Source organism: Monopterus albus, unplaced genomic scaffold, assembly GCF_001952655.1.
Source record: "Monopterus albus unplaced genomic scaffold, M_albus_1.0 scaffold485.1, whole genome shotgun sequence".
NCBI classification, from domain to species: Eukaryota; Metazoa; Chordata; class Actinopteri; order Synbranchiformes; family Synbranchidae; genus Monopterus; species Monopterus albus.
The window spans coordinates 81,276-104,969 of NW_018128365.1; the positions used below are offsets into that span (position 1 = coordinate 81,276).

The following is a 23,694-nucleotide window of genomic DNA, read 5'->3' on the forward strand; positions in this document are numbered from 1 at the left end:
AGTATAAGACTTACATTGTTAATCTCATGCTCCATTTAAAATGTAATGTCATAGAGAATGCATTTAGCTGTGTATCAGCTAAATGTATATTGGTTTGTCAATAAACAACTGATATAGAATTGTAGCAAAGATACATACACAGTTAAAAATCAACTCATCAGTGCTCTCTGTGGTCAAGCTAATGGTGATAGTGGTTCTAAATTGCCGTTACTGTTCAGAACGTTTCCTAATCCTGAAAAGGATTAAGACTTTTCCTTGCATCTACCAATTCCATGAATTTCACTGAGTGTGGTTCAAATGCATCTCAAATGGTCAAGCACCTGAGGTGACAATCAACTAGTTTTCCAACGGTACAAACATACTTTATTGTACAATTAATTTATTGGCAAAAAAAAAAAAAAAAGACCACCAAAATAACTTAAAAAAACCTCATCAAAATGGAGCAACAGGTATTTTGCTTTCTCTCAGCAAGCACCAAAATTGTTAACAAGAGGAACAAAAAAAGTGGTCAAAGATTTCATTTGAATACTAAACAAATATTTAAATAGTCTCATTTCCTGTCTCTTTATAGGAGAACTGATAAAAACAAAAACTATTTGTTCAGTTGCCATCAGTTTGTACAGTGATTCAGTATGTTTACAACTATATTCATGTACATGAAACAATTCTTCGAAAGGATGGTATAATACACTCCACAGCCTCCCCAGGACAAACTGAATGACTGTCTGCAGTGTCTTTTTGCATCACCATAACATCTTTAATACAAAACAAAACATGTTTTATCTAATAATTCCTGTAGCTTCAAGTTTTATTTCCAAAAAATAAAATTTAATAATATATCTATATATAAAAGACAGTTTTTTCTCATTTTCTTATAAAATAAGTCTCAAGATATATTGCCACCTGATGCATCCCTCCTCATACCCAGCAAGCCCAACCTTTGAGAAAAATAGTGAGCATATGAATGTTGTCCTCTTCATAAAAGGCAAAATGAGCAAATTTATACTTATTCAGATCACACCTCTAATCAGCCTTGGACTTGGCTCTACTTCATGCAAGTTTCATGACTTACGTTTCTGAGATTGTTCGGGTGCATGACTTGTTGTAATAGCCCCTCCCCCACTAAAACCTGGTCAAAAATACACAGAAAAGGCGCACTGGTGCTTCTGACCTACTACACCCCATACTGTACCTTTTAGAAAAGAATACTATACAGTAGCTCAGGATTACTTTTGTATTTTAAACAGATACAGCAAATATCCAATCAAACAAAATGGGAAACAAAGCAGCAGAAAATAACTTCTCTGCTTAGAAGTATATACAGGTTTTGTTTTTTTACATTTTCACTTTCATTACAAAAATGGTATGCAAGTCCACCATTTTTACTCTGTACAGTACTAACATTGAACTAAACCATAATGAGGAACACAAGGGGAAAGAGAGAAAAGACTCCTGAAAGGGGGAAACCGTTGGGGTTGAAGATAGAGGCAGGACTTTCTTAAACCTTGCAGCATACAAATCAGACACTTTTCCACCTCTTCTCCAGGTCACAGTTCAGAAACAAGGCCGCTATATGTACACAAGACACCTTTATAAACACCAGCCAGGTGTAATTAGGCACATGACGTACCTCCAGCTAGATGATCAGGCATCAACAGCTCACCTCTCCACTTTTTGGGAGGAAAAGGAAAGAAACGGGAGTACATTCATAAGAGAAATGAAGAGCTCTGTTCTGCAGACTTGGCTAATGTTTTGCCAAAAAAACAGTCAGTGTTATACCCACTCCCAAAACACTGTTAAGGTTCAAACCTTAAAAGGACCCCTTTTTCAGACCCTGAAAAGGAAAAACAAAGCTGTCAAAACCAAACTGCATTTAACACACCCTTAAAATAAATTCCATGTGAATTGTTGCAGCTGCTTTAAAATGTATAGAACTGTGAAAACTGTCCAAAGACACATTTGTAACCAAAGATATGTTGATGCTTGTTTTACAATCCAAAGAGGAAGAAAAAAAGTAATTAAAAGAAATAAAAATATACCTACTCTCTGCAAAAAAGATACAATCATGACTGGGTATTTGAGGAAGAAAGCAAAACAATAAAAAATGTACACTGTGTCAACATACTTTAATTTTTAGCCACATTTAAAGTCTTAAAAATATTCATAAAAAGGCAAAATTCTCAGTCCCCAAAAATATTGTTATAGACTTAAGGAAGAAATATCTTCAACCTGAAACTCTGCCCCCTTCACCTTTTTGTACACAACTGGCAAAAATATATAGATATATATTAACAGCAATAACTTATTTTAATTTATTTGACTTCCAAGATTTATGTTGCATCTCCCATAGGAAGGAAGCTTCGATTCTTATTTATACATCACAAAAATATTTAAATAAAAAATAAAAACTTCTAAAACCCCAAAGCTGCAGTTCTGCCTCACTTTCCTTTCATGGCAGTTTGTCGTTTGGGGCGACTCATCAGAGCATCAGGACAGAAAGACAGTAGGAGTCAAGGCTACATAAGGTCTAAAGTGTTGTGATTCATGTTCGTTCCAAGCTCCTGGTTGTTGTTGCTGCTGTTGTTACTATTCCCACCCAACATGTCCGACTGCCCCCCCTGTCCACTGTGCATCCCTGCCATCCCACTCAACTGGGATATGATTGAATTCTGGTCCGAGAGGCAGGACTGACCAGGATCTACAGAACTACCTGGCTGCTGCTGAGGTTGTGGAGGCTGGGCTGGTGCCATGCTGGGGTGATGTTGGCTTAAGTGTCCCGGGTGGGGTGAGCCAGTCTGGGTCTGCGGAGAAATGCGATGAGGTGATGGCTGGGGCTGAGAGGGCTGCATGCGCGGGGAAGGGCTGGAGTGTGGTGGCTGCGACTGTGGTCTTGGCGAGGGCTGTGGTGACCTGACCTGACTGCTGAGTGATCCTGCTGGACCAAGTCCTCCCTGTCCTTGGAGGTGGTGAGGGGAATGAGCCATCTGTTGTTGGGGACTCATGGGACTGCTGTGGTGGGCTGGAGAGCCCCCACCAAGGTGCTGCTGCTGCTGCTGCTGCAAGAGCCTCTGGTGGATGTTCTGGTGAAGCATGCCTTGAGACACCTGCGGCATTGTGGGGCCACCACTCCCTCCGCCAACTCCACCTTGTTGTTGTTGTCCCTGCCCTGGTCCACCTTGGCCAGGCAGAAGTGGAGGTCCTCCTGGTCCTCCAACTCCACCAGGCCCTCCATCTTGTCCTTGAAGCCCACCCATTGAATTTTGCTGCTGCTGTTGTTGCTGCATCTGCATCGGATGCTGGAGCCTTTGCTGGAGCGCTGCAGCTACTTGTGACATGGAGTTTGAGTAGCCCTGCTGCTGGCCTAGTTGTCCTGGCCCACCCTGTGGTCCTCCTTGCTGCTGTGGACCCCCTACACTTTCTCCTCCAGGCTGGGGTTGTGAAGAGGGGGGTATTCCTGGCTGTCCCTGACCAGGCTGCATAAAGGCTTGCTGGCCTTGCTGCTGGAGTCCTTGTGGCTGCTGGAACTGCCCGTGGTTTCCCATGTGCTGTTGCAGGTGTCTTCTCATCATCTCTCTGAACTGTGGAGTCATGTTGCCTTGCTGCCCTGCCTGCATTGCTCCCTGCTGCTGTTGCTGTTGTAATGCAGCCAATTGCTGTTGCTGAAGATTCCCAGGTAGCATTGGGCGCTGCTGTTGCAACTGCTGAAGCTGAGCCATGGTAGGCATATTCCCTCCCCCTACTCCACCCTGAACCATGTTCATCCCTGGCTGTCCAGCTTGGTTCATATTAATCTGCTGCTGTCCATCCCCTTGCCCTCCTACACCAGGCAGCCCTCCAACACCCCCTTGGAACCTTATACCTCCAGGGCCCCCTTGTGGAGGCCCTACTGCTCCTCCAGCACCACCCTGCCCGCCTTGATACCTGGCTGCTCTTTGTCTAATAAAAGCAGCCATAAGGGTTGGGTTGGAACGAAGAATGTTGAGGACTTGCTGCTGTTGAATGGGTGAGCTTGGGGAACGCAGTGTTCGCAGGAGGTCTTGCAGTGCCGCCTGGGGCAGGTTTCCTGCTCCAGCTGCAGCTGCTAATGAAGCAGGTGCCCCTGCTGCCCCTCCTGCTCCGCCCATTACCTGCATCAGCCCACGGTTTCCTGGTGGTGGTTGTTGCGGATTCATCGGCTGCTGCTGTTGCTGAGCAACTGTTGGCTGCTGCTGTGGAGCCATGTGACCCATCATGCCTGGCCTTTGCTGGGGGTTCATGGCTGGTCCCCCAGCACCCCATTGCTGGTTTGTTGGTGGCAGTTGTCCACCCCCTGCCTGCTGGACTTGCTGGAGCTGCTGCTGAACTTGATGGGGCAACTGTGTCTGAAGGCCGCCTTGCTGCATCCCTGCTAGCATTCCCTGTTGTTGTGGATCTAACATAGTCCTGCCAACAACTCCTTGAGCCTGGGGGGGCATGCCTTGGGCCCCAATGTGGGGCAAGCCCATCTGGCCCTGGTTGTTCTGCTGGTGAGGATGTTGGGGTATCAAGCCCCCCTGTCCTAAGCCACGGATCTGGGCTTGGGCTTGGGCCATTTGTCTCTGGGTCTCTGCTAGGCGCTGGATTTTTAGGGCAGTCTCTACAGCAGCCAGAGGGGGCCCTTGTTGCTGACCTTGTACAGGAATTGACCCCTGGCCCTGGTTGGGTGGTTGTTGCTGCTGAGGTGGGGTGGCTGGACCCAGGCCAGGTTTCCCCAAGGACTGATGGAGGGGAGAGGCTCCCGGTGGTCTGGGGTTGTAAGGGGGCAAACTACCAGGTTGCTGCTGCTGGAGTTGCTGGACACTAGGAGGCTGCTGTTGAAGCTGAGGCACCATCGGCTGCTGAGGAGAGTTCATCATAGCCCCTCCACTTACTCCCCCCACTGGCTGAAACTGATGGATATGGTGTTGAGGAGGCATGGTACCACCTTGCTGCTGCACCTGCTGTTGCTGGCCTGGAGTTCCCATTCCCCCCATAACAGCTCCCTGCTGCTGAGGAAGTGCAGGCAAATTACCCTGGGTGGGTGTTTGTGGGGTTGGAGGCTGCGTGCCCACAGATGTAGGGGTACCAGGACCAGCTGCTCCATTGCTGGCTCCTGGAGAAGGCAGGCCGTTGCCCCCAGGGGCTCCTCCAGGAGTTGGCTGGCCCACTCTCTGCATGCTGGCCATCCTCCTCCTCAGCATCTGGGCTTGCTGGAGCCTGTGCTGCAGTTGCTGCTGACGGAGCTTGTGCTTGATGTTTAGACAGAATGGGACTGGGCACTTGTTCTCCTGACAGTGCTTAGCATGGTAGCAACACAATGCAATAAGCTGCTTGCAGATGGGGCAGCCACCATTGGTTTTTCTCTTGCAGCCTTTTGTGTGCTGAACAACACGTTTCATCTTCTGGCAGGATGGCAGAGAGCAGTTTGCATTTCGACACTGGCAGGCGTGGACGAGGGACTGGATGCAGCGCTGGATGCTGAGGCGACGAGAGTCTCCAGGGTTCTGAGTGGTGGCAGCAGCCTGACTACTGCTTTCATCATCCAAACCAAGGCCTAACTTCTCCATCTTGTGCTCGTGGCCCTTAGTGTTGTAACATGTGATGCAGAGGTCATAATCCTACGAGGGAACACATGAATGAGAATTCAAATATTTAGAAATAATATGTAGCAGGTTTGACAGTAAAATAATAAAACCTATAACCTAGGTACAGTATGTTTTGGTCATTATTAGTTACCAATCAAATCAGACAGACTACAACAACCCTCCTTCCAACTCACCTCACAGACAGTACAATGGAAACGAGTCTCCACGTGGTGCTTGCACTCATTACAAGTGTATACGAAGCGGTCCTGGCTTTGGTTATGCAGTTCCACCAACATACACATGGAGCTCCACTTAGACCTCCTTAGCGAGCTGAACTCCAGGTGTTTGTCTCGGGCCAATGTCAAGAAAGCATCACGGCCATCCATGAGGTCACAGGCCATAAGGGGATCTGGATCTATAATAGGGGGCAGGGCATTTGCCATGGGGCCTGCAATCAGCCGGATCACAAAGAATACCTGACAGGAGAAAGACGGGGTATGAGATGAGGGTCTTTAAAATTAATTCAACTCAGCACTGGTGCAGCCAGTGGACAAGCAAACGGCATACTGCCTGCTGTTAGATGAAGATCGTTTATGAGGTAAAGAGGCATCACTCTGCAACACCACTGAAATATCAGAGTGAACTGAGTGTTTCTCTGTAGTTCCAACTTCAGAGAGTGAGACGTCTTCACAGGTAAAACTACCAGTTGCTCTCATATCAGTGATGGAAATGTGGCACATTCTGTGTTTATGCAAACGGTTATGAAGATACATCATCTGTTACATTAAATATTACATAACTTTTATCAGGTTTTTGTTTTGTTTTTTTTAACCCAGTCTGTCTTTCAGTAAGCTGCTGGAGAGTGACAAGATACAGGTATACAACAATTTCCACATACCTCTTTATGTTTTTCCATGGTGGCATAGAGTTTCTGTGAAAGGTCATTGGAGACGTTGGGCATCCCTGGCTTCTTCTTGTTGGCTCGGCTCAGGCTGCTCTTGTTCTTACTCGTCTTCTTGTTGTTCTTCTTCTTTGCATTTTTACTGTCCCCTTTTGTGTCCTGCACAACAAAGGAAGGTGACAATCAGTCAATCAGCTTGTCATCTAGCTGTAAATCTCACACACACACACACACACACACACACACACACACAACATACGACTCTTTAGGACCGCAATCATAAAAATCACAGCATTCTTACATCAATACTCTCATTGGAAGTGCTGTTCTCCTCTCTTTTCCTCTCCTCCTCCTCCTGCTCCAGCTCTTTGATGCTCTCCTCCAGCACATTGGGCCAGAAGTCGCCCTCAAAGTAAGGCAACTCTTTGGCACTGGTCAAACGATCCTCTGTGGCCTGCTTGAAGATGTCCTTTAGGGATAATTTGAAAATAAAATTAGGATTTATTATAGAGTCTACACTGTAAAGGTTCAAGAAAATGTTCAAAATTCCCCCCAAATTAGGGAGAAAACATTCTCCCTCCAACATACAAGTGAAGCTGAATGCTGCCCCTGTACCTTATAGTCATGCACTATCCGCTCTGCCACAGCCTTGTCTAACATCTTCTTGTACCACTCCTGAAGGCGTTTGGGTTTTGGAATCCTCTGATCTGCTGGGTGACAGTGGAAGATGTAGTCGTCCCCTTCACTAGGCGGGCAGGCCCAGATGTGGCCAGTGGTGTAACTGAGGAAGACATGTGAGACAATGATGCATTTAAGGACCAGCAACAGTTGGATTTGTGACAGGACCAAATAACCCCCCCCCAAAAAAACCGCACTGCAGTCAGAATGTGTATTTGTGAGCACCTGAATGGTACTTAAGAAGAAAATTAATGTTTTCTTTGAACAGCAGTACTACACACCCCAACTTCTTCACATATTCCAAGTACCCGATGAGGATTTCATGGTAAACTGTTGTTCTTAGACTGCGAGGCCGGAAGAAGTGCACACTGTCCAGGTAGGAGATGTAGACTCGTCTGAGTGGGAGAAAGAGGAATGATTAATATAGCACACCTGCTGAAATGGAAATTAAAATGCATCTTTTAAAAATCATTCCACTTCTGAAGAGGTTAAAAAAAAAAAAAAAAAAAAAAAAACTTGGTAAATTCATGTTTCTCATATGATGTTCTTACCTCTGGTTGGGTTGAGGACAGTCAGATCCATACTCTTGAACGTGCATACCAAAGAAGCAGACATCAGCTCCATCAATGTCCTCAAACGCAAAAAGGGCTTTTGTCCTGTATGGGAAAGACTCCGACATCTCTCCACTGTCAACAAATCTGGAGACAAAAACATGAGTGGAAACTGACTGTAAAATAAAAAAAAAACTGAAATCAAGCACTGATAATTATTAGCCATCCATCAAGCTTGCCAGCTTAAGGAAACAAATCACAGAAACTATCTTTAGTGATGTGGATACAGCTGTCAGACTACACCCACTCTTTGTCTGATACTAAATTAACAAAATAAATAAAAATTGAGTGCCCATGTTTCCCAATTTATCACTTTGAATGTTGTACTTGTTGGTGGGTACCATTTCAAATCTCTTTACCAATTTGATACTCAAAATGGCTTTACATTCAACTTCAAGAATCCTGATCCGCTTCTTATACCTGGACTTCATGCCTGGTTTAACCTCCACCACTTTGTCAGAGACATGGACGACACGAATGAAGACCTCTCCAGACTCTGGGTTGCCCTGACGCTTCAGGTAGTCATTCACCCTTGTCTCTAGGTAACAGCCCAACTTTGTCTGGGGCAACCCTGTGTGGGAGAGAGCCATGCAAACATGCCAAAGTTTAGATAGTATAACAACAACTGTAAAAACAGTAGGCAGAAATGTGACTTAAAGCCATCCAAAACCTGACCCCCAATGCAATGCAAAGCCCTAAAAAACAGAAAGTGACCAAGCTGGTGTTATTTGGCATGATTTCTTTGGTTAAGCAGGGATGCATAAGGGGCTATAGTTTCATACTAAAGTACTGAATTAGTAAATAGCGACAGTATGTGATTAAGGCAAGGTGGTTTCAACCAATTGTGACCCAGGGACCACCATTATGACTAAGAAGTGACTTGAGGACCACTGTTGTGGGGTGGCTAGACCAGATTGACACTATTTTAAGCCTGAAAATGACCTTGGTTTGTCAAAATTTTATCTTTTTTGTATAATCTGATCATTCACAAACAATAATAAATATTTGGAAATGTCTTTAAAAAAAAAACGTGATGCCTACAGTGAAACTACATTACTGAATATATGATCAGGGACCACCTGCCATGTCTTCATGGACCACTGCGTGAAACCCCCTGGATTAAGGTGCAACAGTAGCTTTCTGTTAATGGTCAGTTGAGGGTTGAATACACATTCAGTAAACCACTTTCCTGTGTGAAACAGGTACTTTGGGATAACTGAGATAGAAGTATTGCAACTTACTTTTGGCAGAATGCTTGTTCTCCTTCCTCGTTTTATTTGCCTTCTTCAGGCAGCCATCACAAACAAAACTAAAGTTCAGCAAATAGGAAAAAATAAAAGGATGAGACAAGGGATTTAGTAAGCGACACTGGGACACATGATCCTTGAAACTGACTGGAAATGGAAAAAGCTGCTCACCCCAATGGCCAGATTGTTTCGTTGTGCAAGACACAAATCTGGTGCATCCTGCGCCCACAGTCCATACACTCAACAAGCCTGGAAAAAAGAGGGCCAGACATTAAAATACAAATTACATATTTAAATCCTTTAAAGACATTTAGTTTAATACTTCTTTCCCACTGCTAACATATGACACTGGGCAAGACATCAACTTACAGTTCAGGGTCCAGTGTGTCATTCTTCTTCTTCTCAAACTGATCCTTGCTAATGGATCTGAAATGAATTAAGACGGAGTATGTCAGTGAAAGAACTTGGAAGAGGCAATTGTCCAAATGCTGCATGTCAAAGTTTCACATCTGATCAGCTCAAAGGTCCTGTGCAATTCTCTGTACTCTTCCAGGATCCAAAATTCTGACTGAATGTAAACACACTAACTGCTACAGTAATGCCACTGTTAATTAGGCAATACCACTATACAACAAAAGATCAGGGCATGGTTGTTCTAAATCCAGAAATTGTACTTATATGTAGATACAGTACTAATTTTCAGCTACATTCCAAAACATTTCAGCACTGTGAATTAGTTTCTAAACAGTACTTTTTATATTTGTACAGAAACGTGAGTTATCAGTTTGCCTGATATTAAATAAAACATATAATGGTCACATGCTCATGAAATTCTAAGAAACTCTTTATGGGAACACACTGAGCATCAAATTCATTTAATAAAGGGATAGTGCAGCAATTTATATATATTGAAAGATTTTGAGCAATATGTAAAAAAAAAAAAAAAAAAAAAAAAGAAAACCTAGAAAAACCTTACTAATATGCAACCAATATCACCTTGGCTGGAGCAGTGGAGCTTGGTAAGTAACAAAAAGAAAATGTAATGTTTCAAAAACATCAGGCTGATGCACAAGCTTTGTTGTTTAATGGAGTGATACTCACGTCTGTGGCTGGGTGGGGTCGTCACCTAGAGAAACCGTCTCGCCCTGGATCTCGTTGAAACACTTCTCGCAGAAGTGGTACCTGTCAGCAAGAAGTCCAAATTTTGGTGAACTACGCCGTTCCCCACAGCACAGTCAATCACAGACAGCGCATGGGAGGGCAGTCACCAAATGGGACAGGACATGGGCAAGGCAGCAAGGAGCAGCGCAGGACAGCAGGATGTCGTCATCGCAACAGCCAGTCATGATTTTGAGGGGTGAGGGTGAAGTAATGGGGAGGGTGTGGGTGCATGGTTGGTCAAGGCAAAAGCAAGCCAATGTGGAAAACACAGCCAATGGAAGGGAGAACAGACAAGTCGTACAAACCAGGAACAGGATGAGACAAACATCCAAGACAACACACAGCAGAGAGTCAAGGCAAAGCACAGATTAGCAATTTGGACAACAATCACCACCATCACAGCTAACAGAGCAGGAGCAGAATCAATGGGAGCTAAACAGGAGAAGGGACCTGAAGCAGGAAGTTGTAGCAAAGGACACATTACAAACACTGAACAAATAAGCACAGACAACTGCTCATTCAAGCAATTCATTTTAAAGTCGGCCCTTTCACATTGCAGTTATTGGTGTGTACAGAGAGAACAGACAGAGTAAATTTGGGGAAAAAAAAACAAACAAACAAAAACAGTCCAAGTGTCTAAAAGACACAGGTCAACATGCTGAAAATTTGAGCATTGTTGTTGCTGCTTTACTGTACGGTAATGGCGGCTCAAACAGCACCAGAAAAACAAGACAGTGTCTTTATTTAGCCTGTGCAGACTTTAACATAATTTTATGTTAAGCTGTGTCTGAAACAAAAAACAACAAAGAATGTGAAGTGAGGTCCAACTGTTAAAATGCCAGTGCATTAGGAACCACATGAAGGTATAAAAACAGGCAACATGAAGTGATGGGAATCGTTTACGGAAACAAAACCAGATGAACATTGTGATAAAACCACTTTTACCTCACTTTCTGTTACACACTACATTCCAGTTCAACATATACTTTTTATGGGCAAACTGTTTATATCTTTGCCAATTAATCTCTTCTAGAAACCTTTTCTTTTTTACCTCTTCCATCCATCTAGTCATCCCTACACTCTTTACGACATGGGTGTTTCCCTCCCTTCATACCTGTTCTGGTAGCTGAAGTAAGTAGCATCTCGGGGAATAGTGCACAGCTGCTTTCCATAGCAGCACAGAGTCTGAGGAGAGAACTCCAGCTAATAGACAGAAACAAATTAACATATTAATCTCAGCAGCTTCAACAAAAGTACCTTTAGACACACTCAGCTCTGCTAATCAAGTGTAAACACCACAAGTCCTACTGTGTGACATGAACCTACATCCATATTGCAGCTGCAAAACTTGCCCAATGAAGCTGAACTGAGAGACAATTTCAGTTTGGCTTACTTTTGTAAAACGTTACCGCAGCTGAAGTACAGCACTATTTTGCAGTGTCTCATTGTTAGAACGCTTCAGCCAGCCTCTCATAGTAAGAGCCAATCTGCTTTGTTATTTGTCTACAAAACCAAAAATAGCATAGTCTAATGAGAACTGAAATGTGATATGGCGGTGGTATGCCCAGGACCAAGTTTAGCTATGAACTCACTGCACTGCTTCCATTTTCAGATGTGAAAAAGGGAGGTTAATTTTTATACATGAAACACAGTCAAAACCTTCATAAACAACCATATCCAGGCACATTTTCAGCATTGATGTATTTTAAACATGTGTATACACACACACACACACACACACACACACACACAGGAACCTCGGTTTTCGTATGCCCTACTTTTCATATGATTCGGTTTTCGACGACTTTTTTTGTCAAAATTTTGTGCCAGTTTTCGTACATCCGCTCGGTTTTCGTACAGCTGATTGGTCGGTTCAGCGTCATTAGTCCGTACCAAACTTGTCCGCCTGCCCACGTGACTCGGCCACTCATTTCCCGGAAGAAATGAGTGAAGGGAAGTAACCCCAGATAGGGCCTTGATACATGAAGTCCTTATGGAGGGGGATTCCCCTTCCAAACAATAACTTCTCCTCCTCCCTCTCCCCTCTTCGCTCGTTTTCCATATGTCAACAAGAGTCTTCAATAAAACGTAAAAGTGATGTTAAATGTTCATTTATCCATTTCATTAGTCATTTATATTTATTTCTCATTGTTTTTTGTATGTAAAAATACAGTTATTCTCTATAAAATGTATTTTTTGTTAATATTTTTGGGTGTCTGGAACGGATTAATTGGATTTACATTATTTCTTATGGGAAATATTGCTTCAGTTTTCATACATTCAGTTTTTCGTCTGACGGATTAATCACGAAAACCGAGGTTCCACTGTATTATTGTCCTTGTGCTTTCTGACTTCTTTGTTTATCAGCAGCCATCGGCTTTTCCTGCCTTCAGGTCCTATCACACTATATTTCACTGGAGGCTCTGTTGACCTGAGACAGACCTAGCAGTGCCAGGAGAAACAATTCTCCTGGTTTCATAAGTTCAAATATTTTTAACCAGGAAACATTTTATTTAAAGATGTATTGTAGTGAATAGAGTAGTGAATAGAGTGGCCAGTGTAATGTAAAGGGAAGCCAACCTATGACAAATACAGAGATAACATTATCCTTCAGCTCCATCCCACATTACCTATCTTAGCATCTTAACTTCAACACTTTCTCTTTGATATTTATATCCGAAAACTGTCCCTCACCAACATACATCTTCACCCATTTGGCCAATTTATGCAGCACTTTGTCTCACCTTCCTCCCACAGCAATAGCCAAGGCTCTGCATTACAGGGTCAATCTCCTGCTCGAAAACCTCGGCAAGTTTGGAGCAGTACTTGTAGACTCGGGATGTTTTGCGGTTGTACAACCAGGCGTTGTTGAACATCAACCAAATGTCATCCACATACTGCCAAGGATCCTGGTACTGGCCTAAAATAAAAACACAATGAATGGGACGATGAAGTAATCAGACTTTCCAACCTAAAGATTGTTGGGTCACTGGAGCATCTCCTATAAATGGGCATGAAAAACCAACCATGTAAAAAGCAAAAGAATGTTTTAAATCTGAACATCTTGTCATATTTATGTATTTATTTTCTGGCACTTTTGCCTTATTCGTTAAGTGGGTCGCAGAGAGATGGACAGGAAACAAGGGGGACAGAGAGGGAACCTGCAACAAAACCTGTCAAATAAAAAATTCTTTCTTTTAGTCCTTACTTGTGCACAGATTCACTCATAATATCAACAAATCTATCTACACTGAGATTAATCTTGTAAATTAATGAAAGCTTACTGACGTCGACTGCGTTTTCCAGGAAGGACTATATTTAGCATTAAGGACTAACCTGTGTCTAGCTTTCGCTTGATAGTTGATAAATCCATGGGGTTCTTCACAATGTCAAAATAGTCCTGCAAGAACACAGTGTGCATATGTCAAAGCCGAGCAGTTAATTTTGTACAGAATTAAAGCAAGATAAGCTGCAACAACACTGAAGACAGTGGATTTCATCTCAAACTGTCAAGAAGAATGCATAGAATGCCAAACACTGACAAGGAGAGTGCAGTTTATATATGGCAGAAAAACAAACAGACATCAGTCTGAGTAGGGATACATACAGGTATGCACAGCAGTTGTGGGTCGACAGGCATTCTGAAAGGCAGCGACTCTGGGTCTTGTCTGTATAGAGATTCAAGAGTTGGCATCAGGGCCTGACGGAGCTCTTCTGGCTTGAAGACTGGGAAGAGATCAGAGAGTAAACTGGCATTAAAGAGTTATCATAAAACTGTTCATTTTAAATCAGTTTTACACTGCTTCAGTGACCCATGGTAAAATATGAAAATCCGCCCAATCTGGATCAACAACAATACACAGCTACCTACAATTTCTAACAAAAACTTAAGTCCTCCTTACTCTTCTTTTTCACTGAGACCTGTGGAACAGCTGCCCCTAACATCTCCTCTTCCTCTTTGACCTCCTTCTTCACCTCCGGCTTCCTGTCCTCCATCTTCACGTCCATTGTCGGCACTGTTGACATATCCATGGGAATACCCTTACCACCTTCTCCAGAACACTCCTCCTTTTTCACAGGTTTCTCCTCCATTCTGAGGTTGCTGAGCTTCCCTCCTTTGGAGCAGCTACCAGTATCGCTCTCCTCCTCCTCCTCGTCCTGTTGCTTGACCTCCATTTTGGGGTCGAGGTTGGCAGTTGAGGTGTCCAACTGTGGCCCCTGAGAAGAAGTGTCCAGGCTGTTGACGGAGGGTGGAGTCAGGGCCTGACTGTCTGGTGGGAATGAACCCTTTTGGGACAACTAGAGAGATAAAAACAGCAAATAAACATACTGATGCATAAAAGTGAGCAAACAATTAAATGACACTATTCACTAGAGAGATGAAGGGCCTGAGTAACTCAGTGGTAAAGTATGGGACAAACCCAGGATGAGCATTTTAGGTAATGGTAAAAATGTCTGGTGTAATGTTAAAGAACAAGTAATATATAAAAAGGCGTGAGTTAACAAGAATCCTGAAGGAGGTGAGTAACTGCTATGGAATAAGGTAAAATGCTTATAAAGTTCATATTTATGAGACCAAATCACACTGACCGGAGTGTGTGGCAGCTGAGCACCATGCGGTGTGGAGCTGGAGGCCAGTCCTGGGTGAGACGGAGTGGTCGAACCCGCTGGACCTACATGCTGCTGCTGGAGAGGCTTGTTGGAGCCTGGACCCTGGCCAAGCTGGTTCTGCTGGGGGGCTGGAGGTATAGCCAGCTGTGGTGCATTAGGGGTGTGTGGCTGTGGGGTCTGGGACCCAGTTAGTCTAGGGGGTGTTTGGTGAGGGGTAGGGGATCGGCTGCGAGCTGGGGAGGGTGAGCTGCCGCGCATGGCTCCCAAATGGGGGATGGAGTGAGGTTGCTGGTTCATGTTAGATGGCGTTATGGAGGAAGATGGAGCTCCAACAGCTGAGTTCGGAACCCCACCGACCACACTCTGGGGGGCCATTGGCCCGACTGTGGAGATGCCACCGGGACCACCAGTTGAACCTGGCTGTGCTAGAGGACTAGCAACTGAAAAGGGGGGAGGAGTGCCCATCTGTGTCTGAGAATAGAAGACGATGAGGGTAAGGAGAAGGGCAACATTAAAAAAGCCATAAGAATTCAAGAACATTAAGCATTTATGACATGAAATTATTCTCTAGTTCCACTTTTATAACAACAATGCCAATTATAGGCATGTTTGACTACAGAAAATAAACATTTTTACAAACTCTTAAGTTCTATATTTAATTTAAGAGCCAAAAAGTGTGCTGTACCGTGTCCCTGATTGGTCAACCACTGACATTTTAGACTACACCTCCATTCTGTTTAGCTCTGTCACTAAAATCACATCCGATACAGAATGCTTAAGACAAAAATCTGTTTCAAAACTTCTGCCATTAGTAGAGACTAAAGAGCAATTTGTTATACATCTACTATTAAGACACCTCTAACCAACAGGAAAAAAAACCCCAAAACAACTAAAGGCTGCAATACCTGTGCCATGCCTGCCTGTGCTCCAGGCTGAGCTGTTCCAACACCCGGTCCTGAACCAGGGAACTGTCCCTGGGACAAATACTGGTTCTGCAGCTGGTTTACATTGGGCTGCCCCATCCTGGGTCCAGCCATTCCCATCTAAAAGGTATAAAAGGGTATGGGCAGGGTTCTTAAAAACACTTGCACAACTTTCATAGTACACTCTGGGGACTGACAGACACAGAACAATTAAATTAACTCCATTTTTTAATGAATATGTTAACAAAAAACTATGTGAAGGATGGTGTGTTCAGTACTGACCTGGTTGCCAGATGCTCCCATAGAGAGAGGGGGCATGGACCTCTGGCCCATAGCCTGCATCCCCATCTGACTGAACTGATTCATACCTGACAAAAGACAAAGACTGTTATGATCCAGCATATACAATACCATTATATGAAGAAAGAAAAACCACTACATTTTATACTTTGTTCAATAGTTCCTATACATGTGCTACAGTGAGCTTTCTATGCTACTGTGAGAGTGTGAAGTGTCCTGAGCATGACTCACTGTCAACACCAAGGAAAAAAAAATATCAGAAGCCTCTAGTCTAAGACTACGTTCACACTGCAGGTCTTAATGCTCAGATCGGATTTTTTGCCGAAATCAGATCGGATTTTTTTGCGCTGTTGTTCACACTGTCATTTAAATGCGACTGCCATCTGTCTCATGTGTGAACAGTATACGGCCCTGAGGTGACCCGCATGCGCAGAAGAGGACGTGACGTCAGACACAGCGTACTGTGTTTGCGAAAATAAAAATGGATGCGGCTCGTGATAGCATGTGTGTAGCGATGTACCAGTTAATGTGCAATCGAAATAAAGAAATAATAAGAAGAAGAACATCAAGAAGGAGGAGAGCACAAATATTGCTTATGGCCTCGCCTCCTCCAGCGCAGAATTGTGACATCTGTTGCATTTCAATAACATAAAAGTCGCAGGAAATGCGACATGGCCGTTCAGACTGAAGTCGCACTGCAAAACATCGGATATGTATCCGATTTAGGACCACATATGAAAGTGGCCTGGGCCGGATTTGAAAAAAATCAGATTTGTGCTGTTCACACTGTCATAAGGAAATCGGATATGGGTCACATTTGGGCAAAAAGATCGGATTTGAGTCACTTCAGCCTGTAGTGTGAACGTAGTCTAATACTCCTGTGACAAGGGTGCAGTTTCTTAAAGTTCAAATAATTTAGATAGGTAGGTAGGACTTTATTGATCCCACAATGGGGAAATTCCTGTGTTCCAGCAGCAAAAGAGAGCAGCAACAAAACACCAAAAGAACAAACACCACACACATATCTTGAGAAACTAATTCCAAAGTACCTAAAACCAAAAAGAATATAGTATTTGAGAGACAATCAAGAACAAGAATGATCCTCCCAAAATTAATCCCTGAGAACAAATCAAAATACCCAAGAACAAGACAGAATATAGTAGTCAAGAGATCAAGCGTGGTAAAATAAATACAATGTATCAAATTTTTGCTTCTACAAAACAAACAAACAAACAAAAAACGTATGTGTTCTAGTCCCTTGCAGTTCTTTACCTGGTCCTGGCATCCTGTTGACCATCTGATTTGGTCCAGTTGGCCGCACCATTGATGGGTCAGGGAGGGGACCATCTGTAAAAATGGAGGCAGGAGATTAAGAAAATCAAGCTGTCATCTATGCAGTAGAGAGAGAGGTGGGAATGCCCTAACTGAGCATGTGTTTGTACAGAATCTGGAAAAGATTTGTCCTTTTTTCTTTTTGTGTGGTCGGTAAAGTTCTGTGGCAACAGGACTCGCATGGTGTTCTTCCAGTGGGAAATGATCTGCCTTGATGATGCACAGTGAGCAACTAAGAATGAAAAAGGGCAGACAGGAAGGGTTGCAAAATACAGAGGTATATTAGAGATGGCAAAGAAGCACAAAACCAAAGAATAAAACTAAGTGGGTTCAAGGGGGAAAATAGATTCAGTGAAATTAGAGATGCCTGACCTGTTACTTAAAGTGCTGCTGACCCAACAAGACACAGAAAGCAGTTAGGAATTTAACCTTAAAACAATGCTTATGTTGTTTTATCTTTTTTATTTCTGTTCAGGATACCCAAACTATATAAGCTACAGTTAAATACTGTCTGTGTAGCCACAACATGATATAGCTCCTGCTTCTCATGCTCCTGTTATACTGTTGCACTGGTGTTTGATTAGGCAACAACAGTGGAGTTCTACAGTAATAAGCAATAACAAAATCATAGACAGGATCTGTTAACAGGATAAATACAGGGTGATTCTGACTTCACTTGGTGTGTTGATTATAATAAGAGAAAGTAGTTTGTGTCAAACTACCTGCTTGTCAAACAAAGGGACACATCACAGTTGTAAATTGAGTGCAGGGGCATGTAGCATCTCATCCACTCACCCTGACAAGACTTTCCAGCCTGGCAGTGAGTCATGTGGTTGAGGACATTCTTCATAGTGCGACAGTGGGGCAGGTTGCACTGCCGGACTTCACCGTTGGCTTGTTCTCTCCTCTGACACTCTTGAGCATGAAGCAGGAGTACCAGTTGCTGCTGGATTAGCTTGCGCTTCTCAGGGTCAGCGGTGGGTGGCGCACCAGCTGCAGCAGACGCCGCAGAACCCTGGGGACCAGGGCCCACCAGACCTGCCTGAGCATTGGACACCACACCTGGAGCCCCTCCCACAGGTGCGCCAGAGGGACCACCTACACTTGCCTGCGACTGCTGGGAGCCCTGGTAATTGAAGTGGTAGGGAATAAGAAGATGTGACATGGATGAGACAAGAGACGGAAACCAACAGGAAACAGGGAAAGGTGAGGTCAGAGTAAAAGCATTTGGGAATAAGAGGGAAAGAAGAGGAGAATAAAAGGGTGGTGAATTAAGTTAAGCATTTTTAAAAAAGACCACCAATGAACAAAAACCATATATGCAGAATAAATCAGTAGAAAGCCAGGTGGGGTGTGGATGGAGAGATCCAAGTTGAGGTACTACATTTTACTTGAAGCACACTATTTTTCTGACGAAAACATTGTTTATATTCCCCTACCATGGCAGCCATTCCTTGCATGGACTGGTTCTTCTTGTCCACGTTGAACTGGGCCAAGCTGTTGGCCATGGGGCCTTTGTTCTGGAGCTGAGGGCCCAGCCCTGTGCTTCCCAGGCCTGGAGTCCCCTGTGCTGCATATGGACCTCCAAAAGGGCCCCCTGGGTTCCCCATCATCGCCATCTAGAAGCAAAAAGGGAAAATAAAGACAGACACAAAGAAGTTAGGAATGATAAAGAGAAATGAAGAGTGGGATATCAGACAAATAAAGATACAATTAACTATGCAGTTGCCACCACATTTCACTTTTGTTATCAGTGACAATATCTGGATTGTGTATGTTACGTTATGTTGTGTTCTGGCAGCTTGATCTCAAATTATAGCTGTTCAACAAGCAGGCCCTGTAGATGATTCCTCGCACAATGAACTCCATCAAAGTCAAAGGGACACTTTCATCTCCCAGAGACAAAGGAGCATTAAATCATGTCTGTTTTGACCACCTGTGATTACTATTGCTCAAATGCAATTCAGACACCCACTACTGAAGAGAGAAATTTTTTTTCTAAATCAGCTCAACATATTATGTAAATAATATAGGTGTAAAGAAAAACAGTATGAATGGAACATGTCAGAGATACGGCCACACTGGTCCAAAACCACACAATTGAACCAAGTTCTTAAAAAAAACATGGTAGTTTAAAAATCAATATGGATGTCATAAACCAATATCTAGCAAGCTTCTTGTTACTTTATGCTGTGCTCTGCTCTGCTCTTCCTCTCGTGTGTGTGTACATGCCTATGTGTGATGCCAGCATTTCCTGAAAAACCATATCCACAATGTAAAAACATGTCAGACGCATCTGGTTGTTAAACACACTAGCTAGCCTAAAGCCAAAGTGTATAAGCATTTGGGATTCTGCAAAACCATTCAAGGAATTCTTTATAAAACACACTGCAACATGCTAAACATCTAGCACTTGCATTAAGTATACAGGGAGTGCAACAAGCCTCACTATGACAGGCTGAATCAGAGGAAAAAAAGACTTCGGGCACAGTAAAGAGAACAGCCGGCGCAAACAGTGCTAGTGTTAGCAGCTACTTTGAGACAGCAGAACAGGCAGCACTTCTGTTGAGTATACCGGGAGTACCAGAGACCTCACTATTCCACGGACCTCGCTACTCACTCAAGGCGAAGCAGTGTTGAACTGATAGAAACAATACAGACAAGTAACAGTGCTAGTGTTAGCAGCTAGTTTCAGAGTACATTGGCCGATAACTCTACCCAGGTGAAATCAGTAACTGAAGCTGTAAGCTATTTCATTTGCAAGTACACGTGCCTGTGTTGCTGAAAATGTGGGATTTAAACAAATGACAGTGACTCTGAAGCTGAGGTACACAACAACAAGCCAGCAGGATTTCAGTGAAAATGCATTCCATCCCTCTATGATAAAGTAAAGCAACAAGTGGATGCAGTAAAGGTTTACTGTGCTCCAATGCCCGATGTTTACTAATGTTGAAAAAAAGCACACATCATGTTTTCTACATTTTTGCTGCTTGAAATATAAAACTGCCTTGAGAAAACTAACTATTCTTTAATACATACACTTTATGTAAAGTTTTTTCAAATAGAAGCTAAATAACGTATAATTACAAATTCTGCTGTATAATTTTTGATTAAAATCATGGACCATGTATCAAGATATGGATTGAATCGTGTGAGAGGGAAAGATACACACTATTAATTAAACCATTAGAAAGTTATCTAACACATATGCAAACCAAGACTTAACATTAACAGTAGTCAGCAGAGTGTGGGACAGCACTCCAACACAAACAGTTCCCCTTTTCTTCCTGCATATGAAAAGAATTTGAATATTTGTTCTCTTCTCTCTATTCCTTCCATCATCTTTACAAGCTCCACTGCATTTTCTTTTACTGCTAGCTACATTCTACCTCAAATCCCCTCTACAGCTACATCAAACATCAGTACCTCCACCAGATTCACTGAGCAACAGCAGCCAGCCACAGCAACATTTAAACTGTCCCTGCCTTGGGACTGTCAATCACACAAGCAGTTTTCCACCACCTCAAATATAAGCTTAAGTGTGCTGCTGCTCACCGGTGTTAAAATGGATAGGGCCATGGACACAAAGTGCTACTTTGTGGTTATATGGGTAAAAAAAATGAGTCTGGTCTAAATTAGTTCATTTATGTTTCAAAACTCAAGGTTTTAGACTGTATTAAAGGTTTCTGAGAATTAACTGGAAAATAGCACAACTGAAGTGAACGATACTAAAGCGGAGACAGAGAGCTGCAGCACCCTTTGACATTTACAACTGTCTTGTTGTCCATGTATTCAAAACCTTTATGGATAGGTAGAGTTAAACCCCGTTGATTTTAAAATAAGACTTTATACTTGGCGGTGTCCCTACCTTGCTCATTGCTCCAGGTTGTTGGCTCCTCATCCCGGCCTGGCCACCAGCTCCCTGCTGCTGTAGGGTCTCAGCCAACAAGTTGCTGTTGCCACCTATACCCTGATTCCCAAAGCCCATTCTGGGGGAGCCATTCATCACCTGGCCCCCTATCATGCTTGGCTGCTGCTGTCCATTACTGCCTTTCTGCTGCACTGCCATCATCACTCTGTTAATATTACCCATCATTCCAGCTGCAGGATTCTGTTGCTGCTGCTGCATCATATTAGCCTGCTGCTGAGGAGAGAGGTGCTGCTGCCCTTGGCCCATCATCTGCTGAGGTCCCTGGCCAGAAGATGCCTTCATGTTAGCCAAGTGCTGCCCCATAGCAGCGGGGACCCCTGGGCTGCTCATGGCTCCTTGGTGCCCTTGCTGAGTCGAGGTGGGCGCCCCTGAACGCAAAAGCTCAGACAGCTGCTTGTGCTTAGCCACCGCATCCTGGCCCCCGCCAACAACGCCAGGACCTACTCCAGGGCCGAGGCCAAGACCCATTCCTCCTGCCCCTCCACTGCCTCCTCCGGGACCCATCCCTGCTGGTCCTCCTCCCAGAGTAGTGTGCAGCTGGTTGAGGTCCCCACCATTGACCAGGCCTGGTTCATTAGAGCTGATAAGCTCATCTGGGAGATCGTGCTCCAAATCAAACAGTGAGCCAAAATCTGAAATGGAATAAGAAATGCAAAGTTTAGTATGTAGGAGACAATGGGGTCAAAAGTAGAGAGTGATGAGAGGACAAAAAGGGCCACACAGGTGTGTTAAGCTGGTATAATCCTCCACTTTCCAGCGTGACTGAGTGAAAATAAAATTGCATGCTTGACGTTAAAAAGTAAAAAAAAATGCTGTTTCAAGGTGTATATAGCGCTGGGTGATAAAACGATAAACACAGTTATTGCTAAATAACTTTATCTCGATAAAAATAAGACATGTTCGATACAACGTCAATAGAACTCATTCCATCCATGTTTTGACAGACAACATGAATAGTCAATGAGCCAAACCAATCGTGTGGCTGGAATAGAGTTACAGCCACAACAGGCTGGATTGACACACACACAGCACAGAGCGTAGGAGTAGCAGCCGGCAGCAACACACGTGCTAATGTTTGAGCTACTGCAGCCATGCACGCCAGTACGTCAGGAGTGGCAATGAGAGAAAAGAGAAAAAGATCACAGAGAATGTTAACCAAAACTCAAGCGGAAGTGTTATCGAAGAAGACACTCCAATGGACACAGCCCAAGGGTCAAAAGACAGGGACATGATTGAAAAGAAGCAGTGCCATCCTATAGAGCACACACAATGCAAGACTTTACAATCCCAGACCCGAGCAAGTGCTGATGGTCTCCCTAAAACAACCAGTGTGATACCCACACAACGACAGACAGAAAGGAATCTTTACACTTAACAGAAAGAGTGATTTGATTTATACTGATGCTGACGGATGTGAAAAAAGATTTTTTCATATTGTCCAGGCCTAGGTGTATGATCAATTTTCTAAATTCCTACCACCAGAAATTAGTGACAAGTCATCAGGAAAAGCTCTGAGCACAAAACTACAGTTGAGTTCCAGAAGAACTTGCATTTGTGTGTGTGAAGCTGGCTGCACAACCATACATGAAGATGCACACGCCCACCTGTGCTGCTCACACAGAGAAACCTGACCAATAAAGTGAATCAATATGTTGCAAAGACAGGTGTGTTCAGACAAGGTGAGAAATGGATCAATTCATAAAAGTAATGCCACAAAATGGAGCCAAGTCAGTAAAGATTCATCCTCACTGTCGGTTCAAAGGCACATAACTCAGGCAATCAAGAAAATACAAAATGGACATCAAGACCAAAACGCAACAATTTTTAAATTTCTACATTGCTCTCAATTTCAATTCTTCCATAAATCAATGTTTCCTTACAACACAATAAGGTACCACTTACTGTTTAACTCACCCAGTCAACTCTTATAAATCCAATTGATTGTTCAAGTAGTTTTCTAGGTGCAAGATACAAACATTTACTTGTTGCAGATCACAAAAGTGAAAAACTCATTTTGGCTTCATACAACAATAACAAAAAAACATGGGATTTTAACTACAGGTCAGATTAAGTAAAATATGAATTCATCACTTACAGTTGTCATTTGCTGTTGTTTTTGTTCAATTTTGACGAACTATGACAATGTTAAATATCCGAGCCACAATTAAAATAATGTGCAACTGAGGCCCCAACCCTTTAATAATCTAAATCTGAAAATTTACAAACTGGAGTCAGCTGCAGCAAACTTTTATTTTTTTTAATCAAACTGCTTTTTGAAGGTGCAAATACAGAAATACTATGCAAAACATTTGTACCAATTTCTCAGCATATGCGTTTATTTCTCAAATTCACTATAACCACTCTGCATTAGTGTTACAAACAGCATAGCCTTAGAACAGAATACGTATGAGTACACC

At 43.3% G+C, this 23,694-nt stretch overlaps 1 protein-coding gene across 1 annotated transcript in view; it reads right to left on the reverse strand.

The window, feature by feature from the left end:
• Positions 1-401: 401 nt before the first annotated feature.
• Positions 402-23,694, reverse strand: part of ep300a (EP300 lysine acetyltransferase a) — a 24,807-nt gene continuing 1,514 nt past the window's right edge. Inside the window, exons 4-28 of the mRNA XM_020587873.1 lie at positions 21,215-21,909; positions 18,786-18,965; positions 18,142-18,472; positions 17,411-17,578; positions 17,287-17,361; positions 15,997-16,082; positions 15,697-15,834; positions 14,771-15,262; positions 14,083-14,479; positions 13,788-13,906; positions 13,517-13,580; positions 12,925-13,100; positions 11,295-11,383; positions 10,121-10,201; positions 9,389-9,445; positions 9,191-9,268; positions 9,014-9,081; positions 8,193-8,343; positions 7,713-7,859; positions 7,443-7,556; positions 7,099-7,264; positions 6,785-6,952; positions 6,481-6,642; positions 5,777-6,058; positions 402-5,615 (exon numbers count right to left, since the gene is read on the reverse strand). Of these exons, the coding sequence (XP_020443529.1) occupies positions 2,517-5,615; positions 5,777-6,058; positions 6,481-6,642; positions 6,785-6,952; positions 7,099-7,264; positions 7,443-7,556; positions 7,713-7,859; positions 8,193-8,343; positions 9,014-9,081; positions 9,191-9,268; positions 9,389-9,445; positions 10,121-10,201; positions 11,295-11,383; positions 12,925-13,100; positions 13,517-13,580; positions 13,788-13,906; positions 14,083-14,479; positions 14,771-15,262; positions 15,697-15,834; positions 15,997-16,082; positions 17,287-17,361; positions 17,411-17,578; positions 18,142-18,472; positions 18,786-18,965; positions 21,215-21,909 (7,583 nt within the window). The 3' untranslated portion in view covers positions 402-2,516. The remainder of the gene's footprint in view (positions 5,616-5,776; positions 6,059-6,480; positions 6,643-6,784; positions 6,953-7,098; positions 7,265-7,442; positions 7,557-7,712; positions 7,860-8,192; positions 8,344-9,013; positions 9,082-9,190; positions 9,269-9,388; positions 9,446-10,120; positions 10,202-11,294; positions 11,384-12,924; positions 13,101-13,516; positions 13,581-13,787; positions 13,907-14,082; positions 14,480-14,770; positions 15,263-15,696; positions 15,835-15,996; positions 16,083-17,286; positions 17,362-17,410; positions 17,579-18,141; positions 18,473-18,785; positions 18,966-21,214; positions 21,910-23,694) is intronic.